At 42.7% G+C, this 13,269-nt stretch overlaps 1 protein-coding gene across 1 annotated transcript in view; it reads right to left on the bottom strand.

Annotated features, from left to right (window-relative positions):
• PLXNC1 (plexin C1) overlaps positions 1 to 13,269 on the bottom strand; it is a 153,618-nt gene that overhangs the window by 113,003 nt on the left and 27,346 nt on the right. Inside the window, exons 3-4 of the mRNA XM_019960357.2 lie at positions 6,019 to 6,153; positions 1,801 to 1,901 (exon numbers count right to left, since the gene is read on the bottom strand). Coding sequence (XP_019815916.2) covers positions 1,801 to 1,901; positions 6,019 to 6,153 — 236 coding nt within the window. The remainder of the gene's footprint in view (positions 1 to 1,800; positions 1,902 to 6,018; positions 6,154 to 13,269) is intronic.

The raw sequence follows: 13,269 nt of genomic DNA, 5'->3' as shown, positions 1-13,269 counted from the left end.
TCTCATTTTCTCTTTACAGTTTTATCACTACTTCCTGTCCTTGTCACAGTTGGCAGTAATCACCTGCTAAGTCCAGTGGTTCAATTCGCTTTTCTTGCTCGACATCTCAGCACAATCTGGCACGATGGACCACTCCCCTCCTCCTTTCTTCCCTGGGCCTCCAAGAAGCCACCTTCTTTGGTTTTTCCTCTCGCTTCTGGCTGTTCTCTCAGCTCTACTTCTTCATCTCCCTGACCCCTAAACCCTGCACCAATGCTCACTGAACTCAAAGCTCAGTTCTTCAACTACTCCTCTCCTCAACCTATGCCCCCTCCCTCACTGGTCTTACAACTTCACGACGTGTATCATCTGAACACTATTAACCCCCCAAATTCACACCTCTAATTCAGACATCTCTTATGAATGCCAGACCTGTGCTTGCCCATAGAGTGGCCACCAGCTACATGTGGCTATTTAATCACATCACCACTGTGACCATCGCCACCAGCTTCACCACTGTTACTGAATTAACTCGTGCAGAGAGCTCTGCAAACCCAGAGAACCTACATCAGTGCAAAGGGTTGGAAAGATTACAGCAAAACCTCTTAGTGAGTGTGCAGCGATACCGGTCTGTTTGTGATCAGTTAATTTTCTTCAAGTCTAGTCTTAGGCAAGCCACAAGAAGAAAACGTTCCTACCCAATTACAATTATTCATGAGCCTCTTCCTGGCCCTGCTTCTTTTGTCTGCCGGTGATTCTGACGGCAACAGCCCGGTAAGGAAGCTCAGTGAAAGGCAAGGGCAATTATGCATCTTGCTGCATCTCAGCTTCAGACTTCCTCCATGAACTCTTAATTAATTCCATCCCCATATTTTTATTTTGTTTACTGAACCTCTGGCTTACATTGTATTTCCCCATACTTCTTCATTCCTCTTGCCTTCTTCCCTGCAAAAGCTTCCCAAATTCTCTTTCTCAGCCTTCTTTTCTTTCCCCAAATTGCCCCTTGTTTAGCCTTCAGCTTCTCTGCCCCTGTTCTACTCTTTCTTATCCTTTTTCACCTTTAAAAACTGAAAGCACCAAACTGACAGACACTGTTACGGTGTATGTGTTTTTTTCCCCTCTGCCTGAGCTGCAGCAGGCTCTCCTCTCCTCACTTCTATAGCAGAGCCTGAGTACTGAGTTGTCATGGCAACAGTGAATCCAACCAGGCCGGTCCCAGCGACACTGGGAGCTGCCATGGCAAGGAAGCTGCTACAAGTCGCCCTGAGCCTAGATGGGTCGTGAACATCGTAATTCAAGACCGAGCTGGGCAGATTCTGCCCGGAGACTGCGACTGCACATCAGGCCTGTGCACAGCTGTACCTCGCATCAGGAGACAACATCATCAATAATCAGGCTTCCACGGAGCCAACCGAATGCGTGACATCATGAGGATTCATTTGAAACATTTCAAACATGCCTATTCTTTTATCTCCGCTGAGGGAGAACCTTCTGTCTCTCTCTCTCTCTACTCTTGGAGAACTCTGCAGAAAGTAAAAGAAAAACTGACAGCCCCAACTTATCCCCTCTCCCCCACCTCCAACTCCCCCTACCCTTCCAGCTTGGGGACCCTCTCAGCCGTCCAGGTCAAATGATTTCAGTAACACCGTCATGGCTGGGAACATCCCCGAGAATGCATTTGGATTACACAATGATATTTTAGTGGGCGCCGAGATCAGTTCCCCCAGGTCATTGCAATGGATCCTTAAAGTAGGGCAACAAGTGTGCAGCCGCATCACACTGTTTCAAAATTGCAAGTCGGTGAGAAAACTCAGGAAATACCTTTGTAGCGAATGGCACCAACCGCAGTGAGGGTCTGTTGCTGCTAAACACTCCCAACAGGATTTATGTTTACCGCAGTTCGCAACACGAATTCTCCTCACCTAAAAATAAAGATGATGGCAGCTCAGATGGAATTATAAGCAACACCAGAAAAACTCCAACACCTTATCTGATGAAGGGCCACGAGGAGACATTTATCAACTCAAATGCTGAATGTCTGTGTAATGACATCGGGCAGTGGTTCTCAAGTCCTAGGCTATGGAGCAGTTTATCAGCATCTCCTGGGGGAGCTTTTGAAAGGGCAGATTCCCAGACCCCCTGCCGCTGAGACTCAAGTTGAGCAGGACTGGGGCAGGGGCCTAGGAATCTGTATTTTTAAAGAGTTCTTACAGGTGAACCTCTATTAACCTCCGCTAACAGGTACATAGTTAGCTTTCTGATCTGCTAATAGTGATTTCCAAGATCATGGAATCAGGTCACCTGGTTTTCAGAGAGTGAGTCAATAGCACCTTGAAGATGAGCATCAGGGGAAAGCAACAGGCTCTGACCCCAAGTGTCAGCAGGAGGTTAACCCTTGGCATGGAAATGAGGACCACCCTTCCACACCCTTCTCAGGGTTGTTCCATCACCTCAGCTCCCAGCTCACTGCTCACACTCCCTCCACTGAAGGCGAAAATAAAAGAAATAGGAGGAGTTTTCCAATCATTCTCAGCCCCTGGAGCTGCCTCTTCCAGTTGTCAGGTAATAGCAGCCCCCAGAGAGGGAGATGGTGATGGGCAAACCCAGGCCCCAAAGGTAGGCCAAGCCTCCAAGCAGGGTCAGGGGAGGCAGGGAGGACCTGAGCCTTACACAGCATATTTTTTGCAGGCAAAATCCCACAGCAGATAGTCAGGAAACCTGTAGAACTCAGAGCCAGCAAGTTGTACCTGCTGGAGACCATAAGTAACTTCTTAAATCATACAGAGCAACAGAGAGTTCTAGAAGAAGTTTGTGAGAAAAGCAGAGTCCATTCTAAGTTGAGTCCATTCTAATGAACAGTCCATTTTAAGTTGACTTTGTGGAGAATAACCACACCCATCATCTCAGTTCCCAGGGTGGCTGACAGATGCAGCAGGCAGGCCACCAGCCTGAGCCGAAATTAATCAGAATGTGGATACTTCCTTGTAGTTCACAGGACATCTTTGTAATTCTGGGGTGTTTTCACAAATGTCACGGAATCTCTCTGACCTTGTTTTCTCACCTGTGACATGGTGATGGCACTGCTGACTTCACAGGGTTATTACCAACAATGCCCAGCACATAATACACACTCAATAAATCTTGGTTCTTGCTACTACATTGGAAAAAGTTTCCACGGTCCAACACACGTGTGAAACCTCACAGGCAAAAAGCAAACTAGGTTTCCTTGGCACAAGGCTTCTGAGAGCGTTTGAATGCTCTGGTTATGATACTCTAGGAGGGATATAGTAGGTAACATCTGCTCTCAGGACTACTTTTGCTCAGAACATTTAGTACAAAATGAGTCTCCAGAACATTCTATGAGAACTACTCTGAAAAAAAAAGTGAAAGTGTTAGTCGCTCAGTGCTGTCCAACTCTTTGCAACCCCATGGACTGCAGCCTGCCAGGCTCCTTGTGTCCATGAGATTTCCCAGGCAAGAATACTGGAGCGGGTAGCCGTTTCCTTCTCCAGGGGATTCTTTCCAACCCAGGGACTAAACCTGGGTCTCCTGCATTGTAGGCAGATTCTTTACTGTGTGAGCCACCAGGGAAGTCCATGTTAAAGAAAGGCCACCATAACTACTACATTGGACCTGCTTCTCTAACTTAACACATTATAGGAGTTATTCCACAACAATGTAGCTATCCCCATGTGGTTGTTTTTAATGACCAGGTGTTCTATGGATATACCAGGGCATTTCAGTTTGTCTGTTCCTATCTCCCCAAGAGTTGAGGAAGGATCTTCCTTGGGTTTTGCCTCTGTAGGGCCTATCTTGGCTAAACCAGAAAACCAGAGTCTTACTAATAGGAACTCCAGCAGTGAATCTAAGTGAAGAAAGTAAGAATAGCCAGCTTTGATGCCCAGTAGAAAACTCTTCCCAGGTCTTCAGGCTTTGAATGGCCAGACTAGAACTCTTCACCTTCAGAAAGTGAGAATCTATCAACTACTGGTGATTCTCACTGTGGTTCTCGGCCTACAGTCTGGGATTTGGGGGAAGGATTTATGAGCTATTTGTAATGTTTCAAAAAGCTGATTACAAAAACATGCACAGACTAAGCAAGGCTACAAGTGTCTTTGCTTTGAGCTGGAATTTTATCAGCTCCCTGTGGTAGCACAGTCAGCGCTCTGAGTGGCTGTTTTGAGATGCCCTTGATAAATAAAGCCTGAGAATGGGAATTGTTACTTAATAAATGCAGTTTGTTGAATAGACAAAAATCTTTCAACTATGGGAGCCCTGGGGGAAGAAATATAATAGACAGTGTTTAAATGTTGAAGCAAGCTGTTTGCAAAGGTTCTGTATGGTGAAGAACAAAGGTATATGAGATTCACTGGCCATCTCAACGTGGTCATTTTGAATAGCTGCCTTTTCAACATGCAAAGGGCAATAATGCCTTTTTAGGAAAGTCAGAAGCTCTAAATGGCTTGCACATCATCTCTGTGACTTGGCCAGTACATGGAGACTGATGTCATTGCTGCTCTGCTTAGAATAATAGAGAAGAAAAGAATGAAAAATGGGGGTGGGCTGAGAGCATGTGACATTCATCATGTAATTATGTAAGTCTCAGTTATCTTTGCACTTTGTATGTTCAAATGGTCATGAGTCAAAACAACCATGAAAGAATGTTTGGTTTTCACAAATTTGGGGTTGATCCTACTTATTACAGGCTTTGACAGTGTATTAAAAAGCAGAGACATCACTTTGCTGACAAAGGTCTGTACAGTCAAAATTATGGTTTTTCTAGTAGTCATGAATGGATTTGAGAGTTGGACCATAAAGAAGGCTGAGCACTGAAGAATTGATGCTTTCAAACTGTGGTGCTGGAGAAGACTCTTGAGAGTCCCTTGGACTGCAAGAAGATCAAACCAGTCAATCCTAAAGGGAATCAACCCCGAATATTCACTGGAAGAACGGATGCTGAAGCTAAAGCTCCAATACTTTGGCCACCTGATGTGAAGAGCTGACTCACTGGAAAAGACCCTGATGCTGGGACAGATTGAGGGCAGGAGAAGTGGGTGACAGAGGATGAGATGTTTGAATGGCATCATTGACTCAACGGACATGAGTTTGAGCAAACTCCGAGAGGTAGGGAAGGACAGGGAAGCCTGGCGTGCTGCAGTCCATGGGACTGCAAAGAGTTGGACATGATTTAGTGACTGAACAACAACAATCATAGGCTTCAAGATCAGCGTAGAATTTAAGTCCTACCCCTGACAAGGCCCTATATGTATATATCCATGAAAAGATATTTAGCCTGAGTCCTAGATTCTTCATATACAAAACAAGGGTAATTTTTATCTCACTACATTATTGACAGCTTTTGTTAACATTGTTTATTATATTTTGGGGTTGGTGTGTTTGTGTGTACAATTCTATGCATCTAGAGAGACTCCCTTTGGAATAGTAACTAGTACAGCATCGGTAGGAACTCAATAATAATTAGTTCCCCTCCTCTTTCCCTTGGTGAAAGCTCTTTAAAACTGAAGAAAATGTAAAAAGGCATCCTTTTTATTTCAGTAAGCAGAAGCAAGAAGAAAAACTAAAACAGCCAGATAAATTAAGAGACGGAGGGTGGGTGCCATATATTTCCTGGTTCATGAATGTGTATAAGACTGTGGCCTGATATTAACCCCAAATTCCAAAGCCAATCCCATTGGGCATATTCATAAATGCATCTAACCATTCAATGCCCACATGATAAATGTGTAAATTCAGTTACCTTGCTGATTATGCACCCATTTGCAAGCACACACTTCTCTGAAAAACTTGGCATTGGAAATATAGCCAATAATAAAATTGTCTAAATAGGTAATATTTCTTGCTTACTTACTGACAGTAAGGTTTTTAATTCCATGCCTGTGAACCACGGCAGGTCTTCTCAGAGCTTGCAGCAGTGTTTAAACTCAGTAGTTCAAAGTACAAGCTTTACCATTGGACAATGGCATCAGTCAAACAGTTTGTATTCATAAGACAGAAATGGTAACTAGTATTTCTACCTACCTCTTTTCCAGCTGTTAGGTAGATGTAGATATTCTTCTTAGGATGAGGAACAAGTTTGTAGAAAACAGGTGTTTCTTCTTTGATTTCATAGATAACCTCTGGACAATTCGAGGCCAAATTTTCACTGAGAATAACCTGTTTTTTAAAAAAGAAATAAAACGTCCATTAAATAATTTGAATTTCAGGGTGGCAAAACTTACTGCTTAATCCTAAGACTACACCCTTTCTTCCTCACTATGCACACTGGCTGGGATGCTGCTTTCCTTCACCATCGGCTCACGTCTCAGCCTTCAAGGCCAGTGATGACAAGCTTGGTATCTCTGCTTTTGTAGGGGACAAAGCTGTGCATGCACACACACAAAAGGTCACTCTTCAGTGCTGGGGCAGTATCCTTCCATGTGGAAGCCCACTGTCCACAATTTCTGACCACAGGGGCCTTATGAGACGCTACAGTGACAGCTTCACTAGTGCTATGCCAAGTGATCTTAAAACTGAAGGCAGTCAGTTTGACAGATATTTGCATGGGTTACTCTGATTTGCCTATGTGAGTCTGCATGGCTATGTGTTTTAAAGTAACCAGGACAACTTAGCAGGCCTAAACAAGTAGGTACTTGTTTATACATCAAATATAAGTGTGGCTTTGAAACTGGCCATTCCTGAGCTTCACTCATCTTTTGTCAATAAATATCTACTGAACATCCACTATATTATTCTGGCACATTCTAGATGTTTGCAAAATGGCAGTGAACAAATGGCGGGAAGATTCTGCCCTTATAGAACTTATATTCATGTGCATGCGTGGGGTGAGGGGCAAAATGATAATTAACAACGAATTATAAAGTTATAACATACACCAGCAGGTATTTTATATCATAGGGAACTACATTCAATATCTCATAATAATCTATAAAGGAACAGAATCTGAAAAAGAACCGATTTATACATGTACAATTGAATCACTTTGCTGTACACTGGAAATTAATCCACAGTTATAAATCAACTATACTCCGATATTCAAAAAATATGTTAGCAGGTGATACAGGTCCAAGTAAAATGAGATGGAAGATGCATGTTCAATGTAAGCTTCATTAGAAAGCGACATTCATTTAGAGACTTGCAGGAGATTCTGGAGCAAGTCACTTAGGTATCTGAACAAAAGATGCTCTTAGAAGAGCAATCCATTGGTGCAAAGGCCCTAAAATGAGAGCAGACCAGTATGACCTGAGCAAAACAAGCAAGGTAGAAGGGAGTGGACAGCAAGGTAATAGGATGGATCACATAGGTTCTTGTTGGCCTGTGTAAGGATTTTGCCTCTTACTCTGGGTAAGAGACAGGGAGCCACAGCAGGGCTGTGAGCATAGGAGTGACACGGTGAGAAGGTGTGGTTTGAAACATGGCTAGGAAGGCTGCTCGGGTGACTATCACCCTAACCCTGGGGAAACAGAACGGTAGTTCGGTCTCAGGTTTGCCTCCTGGCTCTGCCCTTCCAGTAGCTGTGCTACTCTGAGCTAGGAGTTTACTGAAGCTCCCTGGGCCTCAATCTCCTCATCTCTAAAATGGAACTCATAATGCTTTCCTTATACACAGTTGTTGTAGGACCAGATAAGAATTATGAACAATGCTTAGCACATAATCAATACTCGATGGATAATAATCTATTACTAGATTGCAAGCTCTTCTTGGGTAGGCACCATGTCCTAATCCTCTCTGTATCCACCCCTTTGCCCCAAACAATACAATGCTTTTCAAAGTGAGGATGTTCAGCATTTTGTCAGTTTGAAAACATCCAGATATAGCATCTATATTCATTCATCTCTCTACCACTGTGGCCATCAGTTACACTGGGCATATAATTTGAAAAAACAAAAACAAAAACGTGGCACCTGAGATTCTTTTCAAAGTCTACAACACATCTACTGAGCTATAACATGCCTGTGCCGCACATCCTGATGGTGAGCACGTTTTTGCTATTTAACCATAGGCTCCTTATCAGTTTGGCAGATGGAACCGCATCCTGCGTGCACTCAGGATCTGGACCTGTCCTGTGATGGTGATTTCCTTCCATCATCTGTTCTGAGTCAAACCTGGGTGGATTTGGTGTAACTGGTAGCTCATGAGAAGCACATGAACTGTGAAGTTCAGTGGCAGCTCTGGAAAAAATCAATGTAACTAAATACATTAAATATGACTTTTAAAAAAGGAAAAGCAATATTTAGGTCCCAAGGGAGTTGGGAAAGGTCTGTACCCCAAGTCATTGAAAAATGACTCTACAGCTGCACCATCCAATATGGTAGCCAGTAGCCACACAGGGCTACTTAAATTTAATTAAAAATTCACTTTCTCAGCCACATGAGTCACATTTCAAGGAATAACTATCCACATATGGCTAGTGGTTATCATATTGTGAGTGCAGATAGGCAGCATTTCCATCATCAGGGAAAGTTCTGTTAGAGACTCTGGCCTACAGAGAACGGTGAGCCAAGGGAGACCTCGGGGAGGGACTGACCAAGTGTGGACTTGCCAGGCTCCTGTCTTCCCATCTCTAATTCACATTCCTTATTAATCAGCTCAGATGCAAACAGCTGATCTGGTTCTTGGAACGTGGTTGTATAGAAGGAAAGAGACAGAAGTCAGATATAAACAAAAATAAGACTGATAGAAGTTAGAGTCAGGAGAAGAAAACCTGCTGTTCAGATCTCTGTTTACAAATTGATTGGATAAAACCCATCATTTGGGAGGAACACCTATGAAGCATTCTTGCCAATAGAGCTGAAGCCAAATCTGATAAGCCTTTAGTGCTAACATCCATTTAGCATTAGGAAACAGAAGGGGTAGAGGAACAAGCTAAATGGTACCACAAGGATGTGAACAGCCAAATCCACGATATGAGACATTCCACAGGACCACAGACTTCCCTTCCTCAAAAAGTCAATGGAGGTGAACCAAATGACAAGAGGAGATCACACAGACTCAGAGAAACAGACCAACCTCAGTGTCATTTTAGGATCTTGTTCAGATATCTTGATCAGATACCAATTTGAAGAAAACAATTTTAAAAAGACATTCTTGAGTCAATAAGGAAAATTTAGTTATTTAGACTTGTTATTAGATAATTCTTGGAGAATTACCCCACTCCAGCACTCTTGCCTGGAAAATCCCATGGACGGAGGAGCCTGGTGGGCTGCAGTCATGGGGTCGTGAAGAGTCGGACACGACTGAGCGACTTCCCTTTCACTTTTCACTTAATTATAATTTTCCTATTAATATTTGTGATAACAGCTTTATGGTTGTGGTGATATAAAGAAATGATCATAGTTTCCTAGACATGTATAATAAAATATGTATGAGTGAAATGACATAGTGTCTTGGATTTGCTTTAAAATTTAAAAGTAAATAAAAACATACTTTTTATTTACTCATATCATGTATCCACTTTCAGTGAGTTAGAGCTGCCGTGCAGTTGTTTGTTACTGGAGCTTATTTATTTCTGGAGCATGATGGATGCAGATGAGTAGGGGCTAGAAAGATCTTATTTGGGTCAATACAGATTTATTTACTAGATCCCTTGGAGATAAGGCATCAGTATTCTCTCTAAAACTTGGAACTATGGCAGGGAAATTGCTTTTTTTTTTCTTTAAATTACCAATGTGTACTTGTGCCAGGATTTGCCAGTTTCCTGAACAAGCTACCTTGAGTGGCCAACACCGAAGCTTGTCACAATAACTAGAGACGCTGGGTTTAAAGGGACATGCTTCATTGTTGATGAGAGTAAGACTTCTCCAGAAGGTAATTTGGCATCATCTATCAAAATTATAGAACACATATCCTTAGACCCCACAGCCCTTAGCATATATGTGAAATGACAGATGTAATGGGGACTTACTGCAACATTGTGTGTTCCGACAAAGGACTGAAACAACCCAAGTACCCAACAGTAGGGATCCAGGTAAGTAAACTACAGTGCAAACAATAAATGCTATTTAGCAATAAAAAGAATTAGAAAGCTTTTTACGTATTATATGTTCAAACATATTATGTATTATATGTTCAAAATGCTATGTTAAATATATATATCTACATGTATACACATATATAACATATATGTTTAATAAATGGGGAAAAGACTATCCTCCCCCTTTTGCTTGTAGACATATATAAAATATCTGTATTTTACAGAGAGGTATTTGGTTGCCCCAGAAGTCAAGAATGGGTGACTTAACACTGCATGGTTTCTTGGTTCTTTTGAGTTTTGAACAACGCTAATACATTGTCTTTAAAAATACATACACACAATCTAAATTTCAAGTGTTTGAGGATGAGTGGGTCAAATGTTTTTCTTTTTGCTAGATTATGCAGAGAATGCTCTCCACAGCCCCAAGGAAGTTTCCATGTTCATCACATTTTTAATTTTACTAAACCACAAACTACACAGAGACTGGGGTCTCTGTTTCAGCATGATTCTCATCTCTCTCAGATGACTCCAGGAGAGGATTGGGGAAGGCTCTCCTTCTCCTCCGGATTTCTATTAATATCACCTCTGACCCCACCCAACCCCAGCCCAGCAGGCGGACGCTGAGAGAACACTTAGATCTTCTAACTGCAAAAGTCACATCCACTTCAACACAGAAAAGCCAGCCAGCAAGACTGGAGCTGGGCAGCCTCGGAAAAGAACACGATCAGTGAAGTGATGCAGGAAGTAATGGTGAGTCACAGAAACCCAAAATGGGTTGAGTTTTGCATAAGAGAAAATGCCTCCAACACACACACACACACACTCCTCGGGCATGATGTGGATTTTCATCTGTTGCTTCCAGGATACACGCTTGTTATAGATCTAGTCTGAAGTCAATGTGAGTCTCTGCCATGTATATTCTCATAAACCCTTTCATCCTTTGAGTCTCAAAAGTCACCTCTGAGAAGCCTTCCCTGGTCACCTTTCTATGGTACCCCACTGTCCCTCTCTACCCATCACTCTGTTTTCTCCATGGCATTTACCACCTTGTGTAATGACTTCACCACTAATTAATCCATTTACTCGTTCCCTGTCTTTCTTTTCCCACCAAGAGCGTAGGGGCATTGTCGGTTTTGTTCACTTTTGTATCCTTGGCACCCAGAAAAGGTCCTGGCACATAAAAAAAGGTGCCCAATAAATATTTATTAAATGAAAAACATACTTTATTAGCATTCAAGATTTTATAGGGCTCTTCAGATTTTTCCAGCTGCAGCCTGTGTAGAAAACAAATTTTTCCCGATGCAGGATTTCAGTTAGTGTCAACATATTGTTTCTGTTGACATCTTCCTGAAGCCTCAAGGCAGCCTATTAACTAGCCTTGGGATTTTCGTTGCATGCAAAAATAAATAAATAAAAAACAAACTACAGTCCTGAAATGTATAGTGTGTAAGACTTCCACACCATACAGTTAGCTGTATAACAGGGACAACACCATCCACGGGAAAGATAGCCTGGTGAGGAAAATGAGGGGGAGGAAAATTAAATGAAAGACTATTTTTTTCTTTACTATGACATTGGGAAGCCACGGGTGTTCAAGAAGTTAAAACTATTTTTCACCACATTTTTTTTCTTATACCTCACTCTGTGAGGCTAACCAGTTAAGTGTAAACAATCTTCTCACTTTTTTTTCCATCAATAGTTTCTGAGAAATGCTACAAAGGAGACTTAAACCACACACACACACAGACAAACGAGAAAGCAAGGTAATTATACAGTAGCCTTTACTGTGCTTTAGTAGGTAGGAGTAATAATAAATATGAAATAGAAAGATTAAAGCAAATGCCTCTCTGGTTTCCTGTCTCCTGATTTCAGTGTAAGTAGTAAGAGAAACACACAGCCTGAATCACGAGTTCTAGATTTGTGGATTCCACGGGAGAGCTTGTTCTGAATCAGGGAGTCCCTGCACACTCACAAACTGGAATGAATGAGATGGGGGTAAGCTTGAACATGGCATTCTCAACAGCCAACCATGGAGGCCACTTCCAAGTTTCAACAGTCCCCACTCTCTCTACTTTTTGGTCTGTTACCTCAGCTCAGCCAGCCCCACCACCCCCATTTCCGGCCCAGGTCCTGTCCTGGGTTCCTCATGGCCTCCTTTTCCTTATTTGAACATTCTGTAGGAGTATAAACAGAGCTTGACCTTATGAAAGACTTCTCTTATTTTTCACTCAAAAATTTTGAAAGCCAGAGTCCAGGCAAACTCTTCAGAGGTTACTCTGGGTGGAGGCAGGAAGAACTTTCTAGAAATGGGTTGAATTTCCCTCCATGGTAGGAGCAGAATTTGGAGACCTACACAGGGAATCAGTCCTAAGCAAGCACAAGCGTGCTGCTGCTCTGCTGGACCTGGGGAAAGGGCCGGGTACGGCTTCCTGTGTCCTGAACTCTACTTGAGGCCCAGGGACATTGGAGAAAGCCAACCCTAGCCTCTTACTGCTGGAGCCATTCTAAAACTCAACCGGAACAGATTTCCTACCTTCGCTCTAAAGGAGTTCACTGGGGAAAAGCCAGGCTTCCTAAGGGACTTCAGAGGCTCCCAGGAACTACATGCAGCCCCAAGAGGACAGGGCTCTGCCTTTTTCTAAAAGAGAAGTCTGCACCAGCTGGACTGAAGCAAGCTGTCCCTGAATAGGAACAAACTAAAACCACAAAAGCCAGAGCCCTTTCTCATGAAACCTCAAATATGTGCATCTTGATACTAACCTAGATATTCCAATATCAGAAAATAATAATAATTTACAAAACAGTTCCACAAACTCTACAAAATACATTTGAATTGTCAGTGCAATTTTTTGGGAGACTGGTTGCATTGTGATATGCTCAGTCATTCAGTCATGTCTGACTCTATGAGCCCTATGGACTGTAGCTCACCAGGCTCCTCTGTCCATGGGGTTCTCCAGGCAAGAATAATGGAGTGGGTTGTCGTGCCCTTCTCCAGGGGATCTTCTCAACCCAGGAATCAAACCGATATCTCCAGCATCATCCTGTATTGCAGACAGGTTCTTTACCCACTGAGCCACCTGGGAAGCCCAGAAGATTGGTTGCTTCAGTTCAAATCCCCTTGAGCAAGTTACTGATCATCTCACAGCCTCAGGTTTTTTCATTTATGAAGTGGAGATGTTAATAGCATTCAACTAGTTAATCCATGAAGACACTGGTCCTAATGCTGGGCACACAGTCTGAGCTCAGAAACATTAGCTGTTATTATTCCTCACCCACTGCCTTATTATGCTTACAAGAAA

The sequence above is a fragment of the Bos indicus genome, chromosome 5 (genome assembly GCF_029378745.1).
Source record: "Bos indicus isolate NIAB-ARS_2022 breed Sahiwal x Tharparkar chromosome 5, NIAB-ARS_B.indTharparkar_mat_pri_1.0, whole genome shotgun sequence".
NCBI lineage: Eukaryota > Metazoa > Chordata > Mammalia > Artiodactyla > Bovidae > Bos > Bos indicus.
The sequence above is the reverse complement of the archived record's forward strand: the minus strand, read 5'-3'. Positions and strand labels throughout refer to the sequence as shown.